Source organism: Ranitomeya imitator, chromosome 4, assembly GCF_032444005.1.
Source record: "Ranitomeya imitator isolate aRanImi1 chromosome 4, aRanImi1.pri, whole genome shotgun sequence".
NCBI lineage: Eukaryota > Metazoa > Chordata > Amphibia > Anura > Dendrobatidae > Ranitomeya > Ranitomeya imitator.
This window is the reverse complement of record NC_091285.1, coordinates 492,029,892-492,050,994: the sequence shown is the minus strand read 5'-3', so window position 1 is coordinate 492,050,994 and position 21,103 is coordinate 492,029,892. Positions and strand designations below refer to the sequence as shown.

The window sequence follows — 21,103 nt, the reverse complement described above, 5'->3', positions numbered from 1 at the left end:
ACAGGCAACGATGCCAGCAACATTTTACATGGAGCCAACAACCAGCTACAACGATAAGTGAGTCGCCGTTACGTCACTGGATCGCTCCTGCATCGTTCTGGAGCTGCTGTGTTTGACGTCTCTACAGTGACCTAAACAGCGACGCTCCAGCGATCGGCTCGTTGTCTATATCGCTGCAGCGTCGCTGAGTGTGACGGTACCTTTAGTAGTCATTGACAAACTGCACCTGCCAATAATGGGTTTGGTTGATGATCCAACCAGAGATTACTACAGTCCTAAAAATACAACACCCCAGATCAATGTTTTGACAATTAGAAAGGTTCATTGGCCAATTGCTGGTCAAAACGAATCCTTTCCCTGAACCAGCCGATAATTATTCAATATGGACAAAACAGAACATGTCATTTGAGTGTTCCTTATGTGTATGGGTGTCTAAAAGCCCCTGTAAGGAAGTAGCAGCTGATGGGAAAAGAGGGAGATGGGGAAGATTTGAGCAGTGAGCGGACAGATAAGGTGTGTGAAGGACTGCTCCTGGAGCCACTCTATAGAAATGATCGCACAGGAGAGGTGGCCGAGGGCAGGAGATTGTGCTCACAAGGTCCCACGTGTAAAACATGGAGTAGCCATTGTGCAGTTTCAACCACCAATGCAAGACAGCAGCGGTAGCCGGTTCCCATGGCAACAAGTAGTAAACAAAACTCAGAGCAAGATAAAAAAAACGTTACTGATTTTAAGGCTGTGTGCACACGTTGCAGATTTTTCGCGTTTTTTCGCTATAAAAACACGAAAAAAACGCATACAGTATGCATCCCATCATTTATAATGCATTCCGCAACTTTTGTGCACATGATGCGTTTTTTTTTCAGCGAAATAAAACACATCGCGGTAAAAAACGCAGCATGTTCATTAATTTTGCTGATTTTTTGCGGATTTCCCACTATATTATTGCATTGGGAACCTCCGGAAAAATCCACAAAAAAAAAAAAACGCCCCAAAAATGTGAGAAAAACGCATGCGGATTTCTTGCAGAAAATGTCCTGTTTTGCTCAGGAAATTTCTGCAAGAAATCCTGAACGTGTGCACATATACTAACACTTTACCCATATTATAACATGGGAATATTCCTTTAAGAAAATTTATTAGACATAGTAAAAAGGAATATGCTAGTTGTACAAATACCGGCATGTAAAATGGAGGCTTTATAGCCAACAAGTAGGTAATCTTCACTGATCTTTGATGCCCATCTGTGTCACATGTACTTTTCATCAGCCAGAATCAGGAGAATGGATTTAAAATAGTAATTGTGGTATATAGAGTAATCCATTACATATTTGCCATGATCACGATTCTTTACTGGTTTTGGCTTAAAAGGAGTTGTCTGGTACTTTAATATTGATGGCATATCCTTACGATATGTAATCAAGAATTGATGGGGGTACAAACGCCAGCCCCCCACTGATGAGCAGTCCTAGTGTCAGTCGGATGTGATCAGTTGTGGAGTGGCACAGCGCTGTAAAGCAAGGTATTGCAGATTCACCCCTATTCATTCTAATCAGCTCCGCAACAAAGCGCTCCCGACTGCTGCCGGCACCATGAAACAGTTGATCGTGGGGGTGAGGTGCGTCAGAACCTTCCAACCTGGTAATAATAACCTACTCTAAGAATAGGCCAACAATAGTACTGGACAACCCCTTTAAGTGCTGATCCAACACTGCAGTCTGAATGTAGCCTAAGAAAAAAAAGACACAACCTGGTCACCTGCATGGAGTCTTACCTGCGCCACCTTATCACTGCATTCATGCCTACTGGCCCCAGGCTGACTCGATTTGGCTGGAGGGCAATGGAGACCTTCTGTCCTGCCTTTCACCGAATGCTCAGGAGTGCGACCTTCTGTAATCAGCAACGCCAGATACGCCAGGAAATCCTCAGCCTCATATTCAAAGAACTCATCCAACGAATCTACGAGAATCAGAAAACATAAGGTTAACAGGATCCAGCGAGATCAAAAGTGGCAAAACTGAGAAAGCAGGACTTTTCCATTCACTTTGTGCTATTGTAAACCCTGCACACCCCGAATATGTTCCTGGCATTACTACTGGAACCAAACATCTGGTATTACTTCATCTCTACCTAGCAAGGCTGGAAATCCACGGACGGATCAGAAGCTGAATTACCGCCAGGAAGCAATCAGAACCGTCAGCAACATTTTAGGAGCAAAGTGACCCGATTTCTCCAAGGTAAAAATCTAACTGAACTTTTACAAGTTACAGTCCTTGCATTTCTATGAAGGCAGCAGACCCCATCATCAACGTGTATATGGGGGTTAAAAGGGCCTGTTTAAGGTCAAATGTTAATGCAAAGTAAATGTTATCTTACAAGGAGATAAAAGTCACAGCATTAGCATTTGGAGATCATGGTGCTTTGTCCCACATCATGGTGAAACCAGTGCTGACTGCGGCCTTTGTCATTGCGGCCTTTGTCATTGCGCATTTACTGAGGTCGCCTGCAGGGTTTGTACTGTACTAGGTAAACCCTCCACAAACACCGGGATCAATAGCCAAGTGTTACAGCAGGCACTCAAGCTTGGGTCAAGGAAAGACAACTTTTCCCATCAATACAAATCCCAAGACATTTCGCAAATTTTGAAGAAAAGATCCCCATACATTGGCATGTAAAAGTCTGGGCACGCCTGGTCAAAATTACTGTTATTGTGAACAGTTAATCAAGATGAAGATGAAATGATCTCTAAAAGGACTGAAGTTAAAGATGACACATTTCCCACATTTCCCTTTTATTATAGGCAAAAATGTATATTGAGCTGATGGTCGGGAGAGAGGCCGATAGCGCACGCACATCCCACTTCGTAAGAAGAATGCGATCGGCAGACCGGAGATATACCGCTGGCTGATGTATCAATCTGCAGCTCTCAGCCAAACAAGCGCTCCTGTGTAAGGGAGAGTCGGTGGAGATGGCTGTCAGTTAAATGGCCGGCTGAAGCATCGCTCGAGTGTTGCCCATCTAATGAGTATGGCAGACTTAAGAGAAGGATCCAGCAGAGAAATGCAAACAGGAAGGAGAACCCCCCAGCATATGAATAGCTAAAGGTCCCCCCTCGGCTGGTAAATGTTATGCATCCTGACGCACTGGGGTGGAATCATTTGTTGCTTTATGAAGAAGAAGAATTCATAAGGAACTACAGAGATCTCATTGTCCTGGAGCGCGTACAGTAACAATCACCAGCAGACGAAGCGGCTCACATTATTACACAGGGCTCCTATGGCTGGATACAGTAGGACTCCCTGCTCTGTTACAGGTTTACATTTATGACAACATTTATATAATGCTTCATTCATTGCAATGAATCAAATCTCCAACTAGGGTGAAGCGTATGGGAGGAATAATAGCGCAGTGGTGGAGGCAAGTCATGGAGGTGACACATGACGACGTCATTCATCCTACACAGAGCACGATTCACATTTACTGGTGTAACTGGGAGGCAGAACGTTGTAGATACGAGTCACATCAGAACAGCGGCCACAATATCCAGCAGGAAGCCCAATTACAATCAGTGGCTTGTAGGCCATTCCATGTCATTACTTGGGCTGAGTGCGCATATTGTAGTCATCGACGCACGTCCGGTCACCAGCTGAGCGACCACTTCATAAAAGCCGCAGGAACTTTCCGCTGCATTATTAACAATGAGATACAAATTGCTTTAAGTTTTTAATGGACCAAGGTTCTGCAGAAAGTGGGTGGTCATTAAAACGAAGAAAGCCATTTGTAAATATCAGATTCATTATCATTCTTCCAGTAGTCTTACTGCGAGGTAGCGGCAGCAACAACTTTTTCGACAATCTAAGCAGTGATAAACTCGCACGGGACTAAATAGGCAAACGCAGTACATTGCGGGTACTCTATGGCCCCGATTCATCATAGGTCATTGCGCCATAGTTGTGATTTTTATTGTTTGCACCCACTTTTCTACCACGTGGTGGGTGGAATTGAATTAAACGCTTCCAGATGTTATTGCCCAATTCATCAGTTGGGACTTCATAAATTGCATATTCCATTTTGAAGAATTTGCTGCCAAAAATTGAAGCGAATACCACAAGACAAAGAAGGAAAGTGATTTCAAGAAAAATTCTAATGATGATTCGGGGCCATTTCTCAGTACAATGATATGAAGAAAGATATGGTGTACATGCATGACCACCACGCCATTTAAATAGGGGACACAGGACCCAGTTCCTGTAAACGTTGGGACGTCTCAGCTGTGGGATTCTCTCTCTCGTCAAAAACCATGCGCAGTACAGAGAGCCGGATCCAGCTAAAAAAAACGGATCAGGTGCATCAGTTTTTCACAATTTACACTGGATCCGTTTTTTTTTTTAGCTACTTTGCCAGATTTAGGCTGAAACCAAAAACCTGATGTGTGAAAGCAGCCTAATTTTGCCCTGTTCCAACAAAGTGGGAGAAGCTGGGAAAGGAAGGGGGTGAGGTGACTGCCGCTTGTGAAACCCATGTCAAGTGGCGGAATTCCATATGCTACAAATTTTACTATAGTCTCTGACTGGGGTAAGATTTGAGAGAGGTGCACATGGATGTGTACCCCACTTCACGCCTCCCGTGATTCATTAAGAAGAACGAGCCTCTTAGGCTACATTCACATTTGCGCAGGTTCGGCGACGCATAGCGACGCATGCGTCATGCTCCCCTATATTTAACATGGGGGCGCATGGACATGCGCTGTCTTGCGTTTTGTGACACATGCGTCATTTTTGGCGCAAGCGTCAGGGCACAGAGGACGCAGCAAGTTGCATTTTTTTGCGTCCAAAATCAAGCCAAAAATGGACGCATACATCACAAAACAATGCGTTTTTGCGTGTGTTTTCACATCCGTCGTGCGTTGCGGCGACGACGCTGCGTCCAAAGACGCGAATGTGAACGTAGTTTTAATTAATCAGGAGCCTCGCACTCCACCCCAGTCCCTCATCAAGACTGGTATGAAAAAATATATATATATATATATATATATATATATATATATATATATATATATATATATATATATATATATATATATATATAGATATATATATAGATATATATATATATATATATATATATATATATATATATATATATTTTTTTTTTTTTTTTTTCAATGGTCTTGATGAATTGGGGCAAATGTGTGCACGGCTGTGCAGAGGCTACTCAGAAGCATAAAGTAACATCCCTAAACTACTAGCAGAAATGGTTGGTGCGAGAAAAGTAATCACAGGAACCAAAGCCACTGGTTAAGAGAACCTGCAGGTCATCCTAAAACAGCGGTCCCCAACCTTTATGACCTTGAGAGCCACATTTAGCACTGAGAGAGGGTCGCGAGCCACATCCAGCTCCCACCCCCTTCAAAAGTAGTGTCAACCAAAGCCCCCATTACAGGTATAATGATAACCAAAGCTTCTCCACAGAAAACACTCCAGAGCAGTACACCAAGATCCAGGGGTATTCTCCCAACACACTGTCACATCCAGCTTTGAGCACCTCCACTAACAGGTAGTACAAACCTCCAGCGTACCATACCTAAAACATCTCTAAACCCCTAAGACCATTATATGTGCATCCAGATCTGCAATTCTGTGCAGGGCTACTCACAAAATTCACCATTTTGAGATGCGGTCTTCATACCCGTTTGCTAGACCTGGAGCTAATGAATCAAGCTGGCAAACAGTCGCGAGCCACAATTCATGGGGCCGCAAGCCACATGTGGCTCCCGAGCTACAGGTTGGGGAGCCCTGTCCTAGAACTACAAAAAGCCCTAAAACCAGTCTGAGATTACAAGATTATATTTAATTAAGATACTCTTATACAAAAAAAAAAAAAAAGAGTACGGTATCTTATTTCAATATAAGCTTGTAACCGCAGACTGGTTTTAGGGCTTTTTGTAGTTCTAGGATGACCCATGATAGCGTCACACAGCCTGTTCTGCACTACAAGGATCCTACAAGCACTGACCATTACCTTACTCATGCTACATGAGTGATAGAAATACCATGGAAAGGAAACTTACTGGTCTCAGCACCTGGAGCCATCCTGTAAGGTGGAGGGACGTGCAGCTCTGAGCTTTATAGTACAGGAGGGGCATCACTTCCATAGGACGGCCAATCTAAATGCGAGGACATCTTTATGTACATAGGAAGAGGGCTGAGGATTTACAATCTCAATGTGTTTACCATCATGCAGATGTCCATAGAATCCAGAAAGGGGGGAAAAACGGGGGTGGGGAGAACCAAGTGACACCTTGAATTTCATAGAAACTCAGGTACATGAATGTTAAATAAAGATTTGCTGATGATTTGGCCTTGCAAAGTGTGGAAATCCAAGCATAAGTGTACATAATGCTGGTCACTATTTGGTAGCACTGGATGAACCTCACTGCACAGTGTCATATAGCAGATTTTTCACACGTAAATCCTTTTCCACTGTGACATTTCCACTGCCCACCAGGCCATGTCAGTGTGGACAGACTCAGTTTCTACATTGGAGCAGAGAGGTCCACACGGAGAGTGACCATTAGGGTACCGTCACACAGTGGCATTTTGATCGCTACGACGGCACGATCCGTGACGCTCCAGCATCGTAACAATATCGCTCCAGCGTCGTAGACTGCGGTCACACTTCGCAATACACGACGCTGGAGCGATAATTTCATGACGTATGTGCGATGTAGAAGCCGTTGGTTACTATGCGCACATCGTACATAATGTCGTGCACACCTTTGTTACACCATGCGATCATGCCGCCACAGCGGGACACTAGACGACGAAAGAAAGTTTCAAACGATCTGCTACGACGTACGATTCTCAGCGGGGTCCCTGATCGCAGGAGCGTGTCCGACACTGCGAGATCGTAACTATATCGCTGGAACGTCACGAATCGTGCCGTTGTAGCGATCAAAATGCCACTGTGTGACGGTACCCTTACTCGGGCGTTGCATCAGATATTGATTTCTAGGGCTCCCGCTATAGTCACATGTCATCTGTAATGGAACCAGTGAAGGGAAAAAGTCAGTTCCAAATGGAGAGAAAAAAAAAATGGATTTTTTTTTTTATTCGAGGTTTCTCAGAACACCTCATGTTCTTGTGTTCTGGGAATGTGCAGCGACTGATCTGCTAATGGAGGACATAACGGATGACCATCCCTCATGATCTGTTTCCTACAGACTTTAGTGTTTATTAAAAAAAAAAAAAAAACATTGCTGAAAGTTTTGTTTTATTTTATTTGGGTGAACAAAAAAAAGTTGTGCAGATTTGATTTTTTATGCAGCTTACAATAGATCCATGACATGTGAGCCGAGCCTTACAGCGATGCAGAGTCCTTCATTGTAAGGGCTCATTCACACACGCAGTTTTCTTTACTTTGTCAGAACTTTCATACAACTGGATTAAAAAAAAAAATAAAAATCTACGTGGTTTTGCAAACAGGCAGCGGGTTCCAGTGCTTTCCAAACTGGTCTCCAATGTTTGCATAGTATTGAGCATGCGGTGCCAGGGAGGATGTAAGGATGGCACAGTGCCGGCAGGTTTTCAGGCCCAGATGCTCGATTTTTCAGTGATAAAAGACTGCAGACGTTTCCAGCTCACAGATACAGGTATGTTCTCCATAAAGAGCGCAATATATCAGATTTCACCTCTTGTATAGAAACCTGCAGAACAGTGCTGGGAGCGAGCGACAAACCAATCCCAACCGCTCGGGTTTATGTCCTCAGATGTGGCGCAGTGTGTGAACACGGTCATATACAGCACAGATAATGGAAAATGCTGCACAGGCCTGGTTAACCCATCTGTTACCTGCGGGCAGAAGGCTTAACCCCTTCTGTGCCTCTGCAAACAACAGATGGTTGCTTCTACTGCAAAGACCATGCACAGGTTCAGGGTGAAAAACAGAGGGCTCTTTACAGGGTTTCACAAGGGGAGAAAGGGTCCTGTATAAGAGCTAGGAGAGGGGGAAGTAAAACTTTGCTCATTAAAATGCAATACCGAGCCCAAAATACGAACATAACCCCTATTGGGAGAGCGAAGTGCAGACACACACCGTAGTCAAAGTCCATCCAGTATTGATTATGGAGTAAAGCCATCAACCAGGCCCGGAGCACATCTGACAGCCATTTATGCCACACTCCCTGCTCCACAAACAGAAGGACAAGCTACAGGTGGTGTAGATAGAGCGGTGCAGAGGAATACAGTGGAACCAGGGCCTTAAAGGGACTGTCCGCACAGAACGACTGTTCAAACCACACAGGCGCTCGGTAAATTATGGCGGAGCCAAACATTTAAGGACACCCTCTCACCCACTTGGTTTCCATGTCTCTAGCTCAATGAAGCCAGAGCTGTCAATCAAGTTAGGCTACGTTCACATTTGCGTTGTGCGGTGCTGCGTCGGCGACGCAACGCACAACGCAAACAAAAACGCATGCAAAACGCATTGTTTTGTGACGCATGCGTCCTTTTTTTGGTATGATTTTGGACGCAAAAAAAATGCAACTTGCTGCGTCCTCTGCGCCCTGGCGCTTGCGCCAAAAAAGACGCATGCGTCACAAAACGCAAGACAGCGCATATATAGGGGGCATGACGCATGCGTCGCCGTGGCTGCGCCCGACACAGCCACGCAAATCGCTAATGTGAACTTAGCTTTAGAGGGAGGTGGGGGAAGGTGTATATAAATGATGGGACCCACCGTGCTGCACTGAGCGCCTGTATTTAGATGAACAGTCATTCCCTTTAAGGGTCTGAATAGTATAAGATAACTTATCAAGAGCCAGCAGATGGAAGGACCAGTTTTACATTATATTTTGCCAAAACCTTAAGGGTATGTTCACATTTTTTTCCCCTTGCACCAGAAAAACCCATGCAGCAAAAATGCCCTGTACAATACGAGCGTTGTCTTTTTTTTTTTTTATCCTCCATTCATTCAAATGGGTGAAAAGCACTGCAAAAATACTGAAAGAATTGACATGCTGCGTCTGCGACAAATGCAGCAGGGCTTAAAATAAGTGCAGAGGGGAAAAAAAACTGCGTGTACGAGACTTCAAAAAGGTCATTGATTATGCTGGTACTGTAAATCTAGGGGGCTAAAACATAATTTAATATACTTATGGAAGATAAAAATCCATAGGCTAATAGTCTATAAACATCTAACGCCAGGCAGCAAATATCACTGTGTAATTCAATCGGAATAACGAGTCCCCATATCCAAGGAGGTACTGTGCAAAAGTAACACAAACAGATAAGAGATATGGTATATTATGGCACAATCTCACCGTAGGTTCTTAGTGGGGTCCCAAAAATAAGAATCCAGGTAAATAATCCCTTTTATAGGAAAGAAGAAGGAGGGCTCAGTCACAGAAAAGCAACAATACCCGTAGTTTTCTTCCAGGGATCAGACAATCATATGTCCTATGGTCCCCCAACACATTTTATCTATGGACTTCAGGGGAGATGAAAACCGGACAGGGGGAAAGTGTCAGCCGCAAGGGCTGAAATAAATGCCACAACACAGAAGGTATGCCTGGTATGAACTTGGCGATGATGCCTGTATAAACCACATGCGGGTATGGTGCGGCTTTAATGTGACTGGGCCCCCCTTTATCTATAGAAGGGATCGTTAACCTGGATTCATATTATTAGGACCCCACTAAGGACATAAGGTGAGATTATTCCATAATATATCGCTTATATTGTGCACAGTACCTCATTGGATATGAGGACTCATTCCTACTGAATTACACAGTGATTTTTGCTGCCTGAGGTTAGAGGTTTATACATGTTGTCTATTAGCTGATGGCTTTATATCTTCCTTAAGTATATTAAAAGTTACATTTTAGCCCCTCATCTGTAATTGCACCTTGTTTTCTATTTCATGTTGATATTTTTTTGGTACTGTAAAACGCTGCGTATTTGACACACCAAATACTGTGTGTGAACATACCCAAATACTGATAGTGTGAACATGGCCTTAGGGTATGTTCACACGTTCCTGATTTCCATCCTTTTTTTTTCAGGACTGTTTTTTAAAAAACTGCAGCTCTTGGCAGAAAACGCAGGTCCTTTTTTTGGTCCTTTATTTGTCCTTTTTTGATGCGTTTTTTGATCCTTTTTTTTATGCAGTTTTCTATGCAGAGTCTGTGTGTTTTCTAGGAAGTTTTTTAGGGTTAAAATGGCTGAAAATACCCTAACCCTACCCCTACCCCTAACCTTAGTGGAAAAAAAAAAAAAAATTCTTAATTCTTAATTTTTTTTATTGTCCCTACCTATGGGGGTGACAAAGGGGGGGGGGTGTCATTTACTATTTTTTTTTATTTTGATCACTGAGATATAATCTATCTCAGTGATCAGTGATCAAAATGCACTTTGGAACGAATCTGCCGGCCGGCAGATTCGGCGGGCGCACTGCGCATGCGCCCGCCATTTTGCAAGATGGCGGTGCCCAGGGAGAAGACGGCCGGACGGACACCGGGTAAGTATAAGGGGGGGAGATTAGGGCACGGGGGGGCGCATCGGAGCACTGGGGTGGGGGGGGCATCGGAGCACGGGGCGGTGGGATTGGAGCACGGGGGGGCGGGATCAGAGCACGGGGGGGCAGCCACACTCCGCCCACGCACTTCCGCCCGCTTCCCCGCACTTCCTGCTGCAGCGGTTCTGCACCACAAACCGCAGTAAAACCCGCAGATATTTTTTTCATCTGCGGGTTTTACCTCACAATGGAGGTCAATGGGTGCAGAACCGCTGCGGCTCCGAAAAAAGAAGTGACATGGTACTTCTTTTTCCCGCAGCTATTCAGCGCGGCTTTTTTTTTTTTATTTTCCGCATTGTGGGCACAGCAGTTCCTGTTTTCCATAGGGTACAATGTAATGTACCCTGCATGGAAAACAGCTGCGGACCCGCAGCGGGAAAATCGCGGTAATTCTGCATGAAAAAAAGGATCGTGTGAACATGGCCTTTGGTGAGATTTTTACCTCAGTATTTGTAAGCCCAAACTCAGGTGCGGGTGATAAATACAGAAGTGGGGACGTGTTGTGAGTGTGATGTGAGAAACTCACGCTGGTCTCTCGCCGCAGTACCCGGCACTGCCGCCGGCACTCGGGACCGGAGCGTGCGGCTGTATGTATTTCTATGCTGCTGAACGCTCCTTTCCAGAGTGCCAGCGGCAGTGCCGGGTATTGAGGCGAGCTTCTCACATTGTACTCGCAAGTGTGACACCGGCGTAATGTAAAAAAAAAAACCGGACCAAATACTGAACGTGTGAACGAGGCCTTATACTGGCCTAGTGGCATTTACATACAATGGGCCTTTAGCACCGCAGCCTTGCAACTCTGGGGTCCTGGGTTCAAGTCCCACCCTGGACAACATCTGCAAGGAGTTTGTATGTTCTCTCCGTGTTTGCGTGGGTTTCCTCCGGGTTCTCCGGTTTCCTCCCACATTCCAAAGACATACTGATCGGGAATTTAGATTGTGAGCCCCATTGGGGACAGTGATGATAATGTGTGCAAACTGTAAAGCGCTGTGGAATATGTTAGCGCTATATAAAAGATTATTTTTTATTAATAATAATAATAATAATAAAATAAAATGCCGTAAAAGTGGCCTCGTCTTAGCTAATCGGTGCTCATTTAATCCTCCTAAGGCTATGTTCCCATGACCCAAAATGAGCAGCGCTTTAGATGCGGCGTACGTTTGCTGCTGCCATCTATTGGACGCAGGTAAATCTGCATGTGTTCACTGAACCATGCGGATTTACGGCATCCAATACATTCTATTGATTACAGTGTCCGCGGGTGATCCGCAGGCGCACACACACACGATTCTAGGAATCCTATCCGCCATGCTGCATAAGTACGCAGCATCAAAACCGCAGCCATTCCTGAATGTGGGAACGTACCCTAAGGGTAATTACACTGTTTTGGTGACATCACTCTGGCTCCCTTACAAAATCTGTAGTGAGATCCCAGAACCATCATGTGTCATTTATAGTCCTGGTAAATGCTCCGCACACTCATGGGGAACTGCAAATCCTACAGCTGTGCCCCACTCTCACAGGCGCTCATAAAACAGTGGTGCACAAGGTCAGCACATATGATAGCGCTGCATTACAGCCCATACTAGACAGTATGGCTGCACATCCACTAAAAACTACTACAGAAAGTGAAATATCGCACCATAAAAAAAATAGAAGGTGCAGAGCGGGCGCTGTTATATTCAGGCTGCAGACAGGAATGGGAGGTGGAAATGAAATGAGCTGCAAAGTGTGGCTGAAGGGAAAGATAATGGAAAAGCAAGTTCTATGGAGAAGAGAAATGAGATAAACAGGGCAGAGAGGCATTAACCTCACAAATCTCCACTGGAGATTAGAGTGCAGCCGGGGCATGAAGTCTCAGAATTGTGGATACTATGGATGGATTGGGAGTGAAGTAATTAATCCACTCATTTTATTCCCTCAGGCATTCACACAGTAAAACACACTGTTAGCAGCAGGAGGATCTGGAGTTACAAGGTGTGAAATGGGAAAGCATACACATCTACAAACCAAAAAGAAAACAAAATATAGACAAATTTAAGGTTTGATAACTTTTCTCCCAGCCAACCTGTATAAAAGGCAGTGGTGGTAATCCTGCATCACACAGAAATCTCTAGCAAAATCGGGTATTTTGGTTTTAGCCCTTAATTCGGCCACATTTTGTATAAATACCCACTATAAAAATTATGTTTTCGTGACAAGAGTGGGCGCTCGACAGTGTGCGTGAGAGTGGGCGCGTGAGAGAGCACAAGTGTGTGTTACTATGCAAATGTAAATTGTACCCCACACATCTACCCGCTTCCATGGACAGACTTGTGTATGGTTTGATCCTATGTGAGGATTGTTTTCGAGGGAGGCTCAGGCACATGACCGTATTTTCGGTCGGAGAGCGATCAGACAAATAAGGGGATCGCATTTGGGCCAATGTTATTCTATGAGGCTGTGCACATGTCCAATATTTTTCTCGGACTGAGCTGGTCTGAGGAAAAAGAGAGTAGCAGCATGTCAGAGTTGGATGCACTTATCGGACCGAAGCCAACCGTGCACGTCAATGAGTCCGTGAAAATCACCACACTACACTCGGGTGAGAATATGACAGTCCATGAAAATCTGACTGCACTTAGATGTCATCTGAGAAAATTGAAGCACACTGATCAGTATCATTTCCAGAATAGTCCAGATTCTCTCGGGTGAGAGAAAATACGGTAGTGACCCTAGCTTGAGGGTTTCTCACATATCAGCTAGTAATTTATTTTTCACGAGGGAGCATACAGTTTGTATATTACACACACTTAAGATCCACATGATAGTCACTGCCATAATTTATGCCTGTCCTGGAAAACCCCTTTGAAAACATTCCGTGTGATTCTATTTTAGATCATTTTATTTGTACCTGAAGCAGACCTAGTCAGGCCTTCTTTAACTGCAATGTATCCATAAAAAAAAAAATAATAATTTCGATGCCACTGATGGCATCAGATTGTTTTCTCGCATCCATATGATTTCGGAGTGAAATCACAGCATGGAGAGATTTTTTTTATTTTTTAGGATGATCAGCACTGCCTCATTGGATATCATTGGTCCGCATGCAAAACATTCTTTTAATTTGATTGCACTCATCCAATGTATATGGTCGTGTGAGTGAGCCCTTAAGGAAGGAGTTTGGGATTTCAAGGTTTTCACCAGATGAGTCACAAAACTTTTCACAAATATATTACAATCCCCCTTTGGAGTAATTTTTGCACAATTTTGCGAAACGTGTGACTTTGTGCTAAAAAGTTGAAAAAAAAAAAAAAGTTTTATAAAAGACTGAAATAAAGATCATTGTTGACTTTGCACAGGATTCCTGGACGAGTTGAAGAATTTGGCACAAAAAAATTATTAAAATTAATAGATTAACATATCGCAAGACAAAAAAGAAAAATGACTTACAATGGGGTTCTTCAGTTCTAGGACGACCCCTTCTTGATCTAAATGTTTGGTGCCAACAAGATAAAAAACTTAATTCTTCCCTCCCTTGCCCACGCTGTTCCAGCAGTGTTAGAATACACGAGCATGGCCCCCAATCAGTGTTGTCATCACCGTTTCCACACAAATCGAACATCAAGAGGAAGCGAGAGCAGCCGCAGCCCGGACTTCCTCTTGATGATCGATCTGTAATTGACAATTGCTCTGCACTATGACGTGGCAGCTGTGATAGCTCTCCCTCAGGACCAGTTTCAACTTCTGAAGGTACACAATATTTCAATTAATTGAAAAAGAGATCCTGAAAAAGGTGTGTGACTGAAAGATGGTTATACACTGTCTAAGGCACGCCATACATATTATCTGGCTGTCAACCGAACGGCTCTCGCAAATACGGGAGAGCTCGTTCAGCCAAGTTCCTATGTCCTTTACGAGAGCACTGCCTGGCGACAGCATATCTCTGGGAGACCATACAATTGGAAGGCCAAAATCTAACATGCCGGATTAACATTTCTCCCCGACAATAAATTCTCTGGGGTTCCCATATACGGTACATTAGACTGTCAGACCCTATAGATATTGGCGGGGTTGGCTGACAGTCTACTGCAGGGATGTCAAACTCAAAATACACAGTAGGACAAAATGTAAAACCTGGACAAAGTTAGTGGCCAAAAATTAGAAGGTATAAGAAAGTGCTGAATAACAGACAATGAATAATGACAAAATGGAGAAATTCCCGTAAACGTGATGAAGACATGTCGAGAAATAAAAATCTCAAGAAAAAAAAAAAAAGAGAGGGATAGAAGAGGAATCTGCATAAGGTAGGGAAAACCCAAATACTGCAGAAGTTAGGGTTGTGGGGGCGTTAGATAGCAGTATACATGGGATCCAAAGGATGTGGTGCCTCAAATAGACCCTGGCTCAATATCATACGTGTGCCCGGCTAGTGGAGGGGACAGAGGGTTGTAGGCGCTATGCAGGCTGAGGAGTATGGGAGCGCCCGCTGATGTAGGAGGAGGGCGGTGAAGGCCGGTCAGGAAGTGCGTCAGTTCGGACAGTGCGTTACTATGGGGCGTGTTGTAAACAGCCTTGTAGTAACCAGGGATCCTGCCAAACTGGAAAGGTGGGATTTGTAGTATTAGTGGGCCAGCTCTAGTAGACAGTTGGTATTTTTTCGTAAGCCAAATGTAGTGACACTACGGGCTAGAATCGACAGAGAATTTTCCCGAGTCTGACATCCATGGTCTAATGTGTATGGGGGCTTAACTACTGCGGGAACACTGCTAACATCACACCTATATCTGGGCAGCTACAGCTGAAATACAAGAGCAACATAGTGGGCAGATATTCTGAAAAGTTTATAAAATAACTTCAGAGTAAGAAATTGCCTGCTCAGAGCATTATTAGAGTCATGCACAGCCTAGGATAATCCATCTTCGCCTGGAACGTTTGTTCATGTAAGCAATTATGACTGAGCAGGCAAGTTATGGATCACAAAACACAGTAGGTCCTGTGTAATCAATAGTGCAAGCAAGGACACCGCCGCGCCACAACAGAAGCGGAAAAAGCAAAAAGCACGTGAAGGAATACCAGCAGCAATACTACTGAAAGCCCACCTTCAGAAACACTACTTGCTTATTGGTGCCCCTTATTATAGTGCAGAGCTGAGGGTGTGATGTATGACCGATATTCTCGCTCTCGGACTATGCTCCCTGCGCCATACTGAACCACTTTTGAGCAGGACACAATACGTATTGTTGCAGACTTTGTGAGCAGTTTAGTCTCATAATGTAGCCCCAGTATGGGTAAATGTTGTGCAGCACAGTATAATGCTAGGATGTAGTAGAGTCCCAGATGTGATGTGCCATCACTGTCTACAGGCTGTTTTATCAGGCTGTGTGGTGAGGGACAATCTAGTTTTGGATGTTACATTCACAACATGTATCAGAATCAGAGCTACAACACTGCTAATAGTGAATTACAGAAGGAATGGCACGCAGGTCATTTCACCCCCAAGTATTTTACTGAAGAGCACAGGACTAGGATATTGCATTACTTACACAACAGGGTGTAGGAAGCAGAACTGGCTGCGCTTGCCCTGAATGAGCTGCTGTCCCCTGATTTTACAGAAAGTGCCAGATCCCCCATATAGGCCGGCTGAGCAGCTGTGCGTCCCCTCCATGGCTGAGCCAAGGGCAGCGGCCCTGAATGACCCGCATTACTACCGTCTTTGCTCCCTTCTAAATACAGGTCCTTCTCAAAAAATTAGCATATAGTGTTAAATTTCATTATTTACCATAATGTAATGATTACAATTAAACTTTCATATATTATAGATTCATTATCCACCAATTGAAATTTGTCACGTCTTTTATTGTTTTAATACTGATGATTTTGGCATACAACTCCTGATAACCCAAAAAACCTGTCTCAATAAATTAGCATATTTCACCCATCCAATCAAATAAAAGTGTTTTTTAATAACAAACAAAAAAACCATCAAATAATAATGTTCAGTTATGCACTCAATACTTGGTCGGGAATCCTTTGGCAGAAATGACTGCTTCAATGCGGCGTGGCATGGAGGCAATCAGCCTGTGACACTGCTGAGATGTTATGGAGGCCCAGGATGCTTCAATAGCGGCCTTAAGCTCATCCAGAGTGTTGGGTCTTGCGTCTCTCAACTTTCTCTTCACAATATCCCACAGATTCTCTATGGGGTTCAGGTCAGGAGAGTTGGCAGGCCAATTGAGCACAGTAATACCATGGTCAGTAAACCATTTACCAGTGGTTTTGGCACTGTGAGCAGGTGCCAGGTCGTGCTGAAAAATGAAATCTTCATCTCCATAAAGCATTTCAGCCGATGGAAGCATGAAGTGCTCCAAAATCTCCTGATAGCTAGCTGCATTGACCCTGCCCTTGATGAAACACAGTGGACCAACACCAGCAGCTGACATGGCACCCCACACCATCACTGACTGTGGGTACTTGACACTGGACTTCAGGCATTTTGGCATTTCCTTCTCCCCAGTCTTCCTCCAGACTCTGGCACCTTGATTTCCGAATGACATGCAAAATTTGCTTTCATCAGAAAAAAGTACTTGGGACCACTTAGCAACAGTCCAGTGCTGCTTCTCTGTAGCCCATTTCGGCACCTGTAGCCCATTTCCTGCACACGCCTGTGCACGGTGGCTCTGGATGTTTCCACACCAGACTCAGTCCACTACTTCCTCAGGTTCCCCAAGGTCTGGAATCGGTCCTTCTCCACAATCTTCCTCAGGGTCCGGTCTCCTCTTCTCGTTGTACAGCGTTTTCTGCCACATTGTTTCCTTCCAACAGACTTACCATTGAGGTGCCTTGATACAGCACTCTGGGAACAGCCTATTTGTTGAGAAATTTCTTTCTGGGTCTTACCCTCTTGCTTGAGGGTGTCAATGATGGCCTTCTTGACATCTGTCAGGTCGCTAGTCTTACCCATGATGGGGGTTTTGAGTAATGAACCAGGCAGGGAGTTTATAAAAGCCTCAGGTATCTTTTGCATGTGTTTAGAGTTAATTAGTTGATTCAGAAGATTAGGGTAATAGGTCGTTTAGAGAACCTTTTCTTGATATGCTAATTTATTGAGACAGGTTTTTTGGGTTATCAGGAGTTGTATGCCAAAATCATCAGTATTAAAACAATAAAAGACCTGACAAATTTCAGTTGGTGGATAATGAATCTATAATATATGAAAGTTTAATTGTAATCATTACATTATGGTAAATAATGAAATTTAACACTATATGCTAATTTTTTGAGAAGGACCTGTATACAAGGATGTAGGGTACAATGCTCTAATACACATATCTGCAGATCGCCATTTTATATGGATAGTCCAGAATCCTGCACTACTGCCTGATGAAAAGGATAGTTATGTGTGAGGATCTATCCGACACCACCTTCAGCATCATCTCTAATCCAGCTAATCAGTCAGCGCAGCAGCATTTCCAGGCCAGTTCTAGCTAGATCACATAACCACATTCATCACGGCACAGCGAGGCCCGCACCACAATAATCAGCATTATTACAGGAGCCTGGCCTGGAAAGATTCAGTGCAATGATCACAGGACAGTCGTGTCCCTACAAGTAGCCAGCTGTGCCATGCAGAAGTTTGGGAAAGCTGGGCGACCATCCTTTGGAAGTTGTAATGGCATATCTATTAGTGGTCACCCAATAACTAAAAACAAAACAGATGTGTACGGTAAAAAAAATATATATTTAATATAATATAAATATATATATATATATATATATATATATATATATATATATATATATATATATATTAGTAACTTGGCAGGTGAGGATTAATCAGGGACTGGGTTGGAAAAATGCTATTTTTATTTCCAAACGACTTCTGGTCCTGATCTAAGTGTGAGCTGTCTGCACGCTATACATAAGAAGCCTTCCTGTCTGCTGCAAAGGACACGAGAGTCATACAGAAAAGCACAACTTTCCAGCACTGCACAATAGGACCTGGCAGGAAGCACGGCACAAAGCTTATGGGAATGGGAGATGCAGAGAAGGAAGCTGAAGTCTCCATTGGGCACAATCCCTACTTGTTAGGGTTGTTTCCACGTTCACGATACGGCAGCGCTTTGGACAGAGCGGACATGTGCTGCGTCCAAAGTGCTGCCAGATTTTGTACGCACGGTGATTCCGTATGTGCTCATTGAACCGTGCGGAATCACCATGTCCTATACATTGGACTGGTGATATTTAGCTTGTGGAGATTGAGCATCTATGCAAGCTACATGCTGCGGTCTGGAAAGACGTGACACATGTGGGTCTACGCAGGGTAGCCGCGGGGGTCTGTGCATGTATAGTGGAGATGGGATATCATAATACCCGCCACTATGCTGTAACAAGTGGCTGCTGTGGGTTGGACGCTGCGGATGTACACAGCATCTACTGACCGTGGAAACACCCTTAGAAGGATCCCTAAATAATAAGCTAATCACAAAGTGTCCCTCTTCTGGGATCTACACTCAAACCTGACAGTAAGGGAATGTGCACTTGTTGCGCATTTTGCTGTGCATCCGCAGCGGATTTGACGTTGCAGATTCACAGCAGTTTTCCATGAGTGTACAGTACCATGTAAACCTATGGAAAACAAAATCCGCAGTGCACATGCTGCGGAAAAAAACGCACGGAAATAAGTTGTTTATTCCGCAGCATGTCAATTCTTTGTGCGGATTCCGCAGCGGTTTACACCCGCTCCATAATAGGAATCTGCAGGTGTTAAACCGCAGGTGGAATCCACAAAAAAAAAAAAGCGGTAATTCCGCAGGTAATCCGCAATACAGTTTACCTGTGGATTTACCAAAATTAGTCTAGAAAAATCCACACCACTTTCAGCAACGTGTGCACGTGGCCTAACTGTTCAATATCCCTGCAGCACTACCGCAGGGGAAATTAAACATTACACATTCAAAGTGGATTGTAATGATGGACATTAGGGGGAAGGTAGTGTGCACAGGACTTTGACACGGTCAGTCTCCCCACCACCTGGATCAGGTTTAAAAAAAAAAAAAAAAAAAAAGTGTGGTGGAAAAAAAAAGTGCATGTCACTTCTTTGAAGCAGCTCCTAATGCAATTTTCTTCAAAACTAGGCACTGAACAAAGGTAAGACTACAAAAAACCCTCAGAAGCTCATCAAAACCACTTGAGGGTAGGTGCACACCATGTCTATAAGATGCTCGAGGAGCTACTGAGGTTTTCATAGGAAGGACGATTCAGGATAAGCCTAGCGGTCTTTTTCTAAAGCCATAACGCGGCAGAACTGCTGCTGACATCTTTTTTCAATATATTTAACCTAGCGGTATATATAATGAGTGAGAAATTTCCTAACGGAGAAATGCACCAGCTACTTATTTTAATCGATTCACCGTTTCCGAACCCTGCCGAACCCTGAAGAGATCAAATAAAAAGTAAAAAAAAATAAATAAACCCTGAAAATGAGCACAGCAATGTCGTTTTAGTGGTGCAAGATGTTAATTTTTTTTACGTGGTTTTGTGGCATTTTTTCAGGTCGATTATAGGAGGAATCCATCTGAAAAAAAAAAAAGAAAACCATCATGTGCACATGCCCTCAAAAAACAAGTATCTTGTATAAAGAAAAAAAAAAAAAAAAAAAAACACGCATGGTGGGTATGAGATCTGTGTAAATCCCAGCCACTTGGCTGTATAAGATGGAAGCGGTGAAAAGGCAATGTCATGACCGCACTAAATGCGCACGGTGGGAACGTAGTCTTACAAACCGCAGTGACATCTGGCCATAGGCATTCCACATTCGCTCTTTATTTTGCGCTTGCCCAGATACTTATCCTCCCAAGTGAGTGTTCTACCCTTCTCCAGGAGAGCTGATATTACACATGCTATTGTTAGGAACGGATTTTCTCCAGTTTCTTTCCAGGAATGGCCTGTGCTGATGAGGATGAGCGATCATCGTCCGCCCACTGCTGAGTAAAAGGTAACGCATACTTCCCACACAGCGCACACCTTTGTTGTGTTACCATAGCACACAACAGTGCCCTGTGCGGAGCTCAGCATCTTCTGCTCCAAGACATTCACAAAGGAGGCAGAGAACAAAATGCACATAGCAACACACTGAGCTTTCTGATTGGACAGGGTGTCCTCCGACAGACACGGCTGCTGTGGTTTCCTGCTCCTCAGGCAGCCGCAGAGCCGTTTGTGTCTCCTCAGCTGGAGGCTGCTCCACTTCAGGATATGAAGAAAGAACATCCACCAAAGTCCTAACATAATAAACCTGCGAGGGCCTGTTACCAGGGAATACACCGAGCAGGGCGGCTCTACACATTTATGGTACTCAGCCCCAGTCAGAAGCTCGGCCATGAAGAATAAAGGGATGCTAAAGGCTTATTCCCTCCTTACACATTTCTGTCATATGTAGTATGCCATAAGTGTCGGAGAGATGAGGGCCTACATCTGGCCATTGTTCTGGCCCTGTTGAAAGCAGAGCTGCTGCACAACCCCTTCACATGACACCATAGTCGCCATTAGGCCA

At 44.1% G+C, this 21,103-nt stretch overlaps 1 protein-coding gene across 2 annotated transcripts in view; it reads right to left on the bottom strand.

Annotated features, from left to right (window-relative positions):
• Positions 1–21,103, bottom strand: part of ATOSA (atos homolog A) — a 90,132-nt gene that overhangs the window by 41,227 nt on the left and 27,802 nt on the right. For both annotated transcript variants that reach the window (XM_069765972.1, XM_069765973.1), the window contains exon 2: positions 1,775–1,959. In XM_069765972.1, coding sequence (XP_069622073.1) covers positions 1,775–1,959 — 185 coding nt within the window. The remainder of the gene's footprint in view (positions 1–1,774; positions 1,960–21,103) is intronic.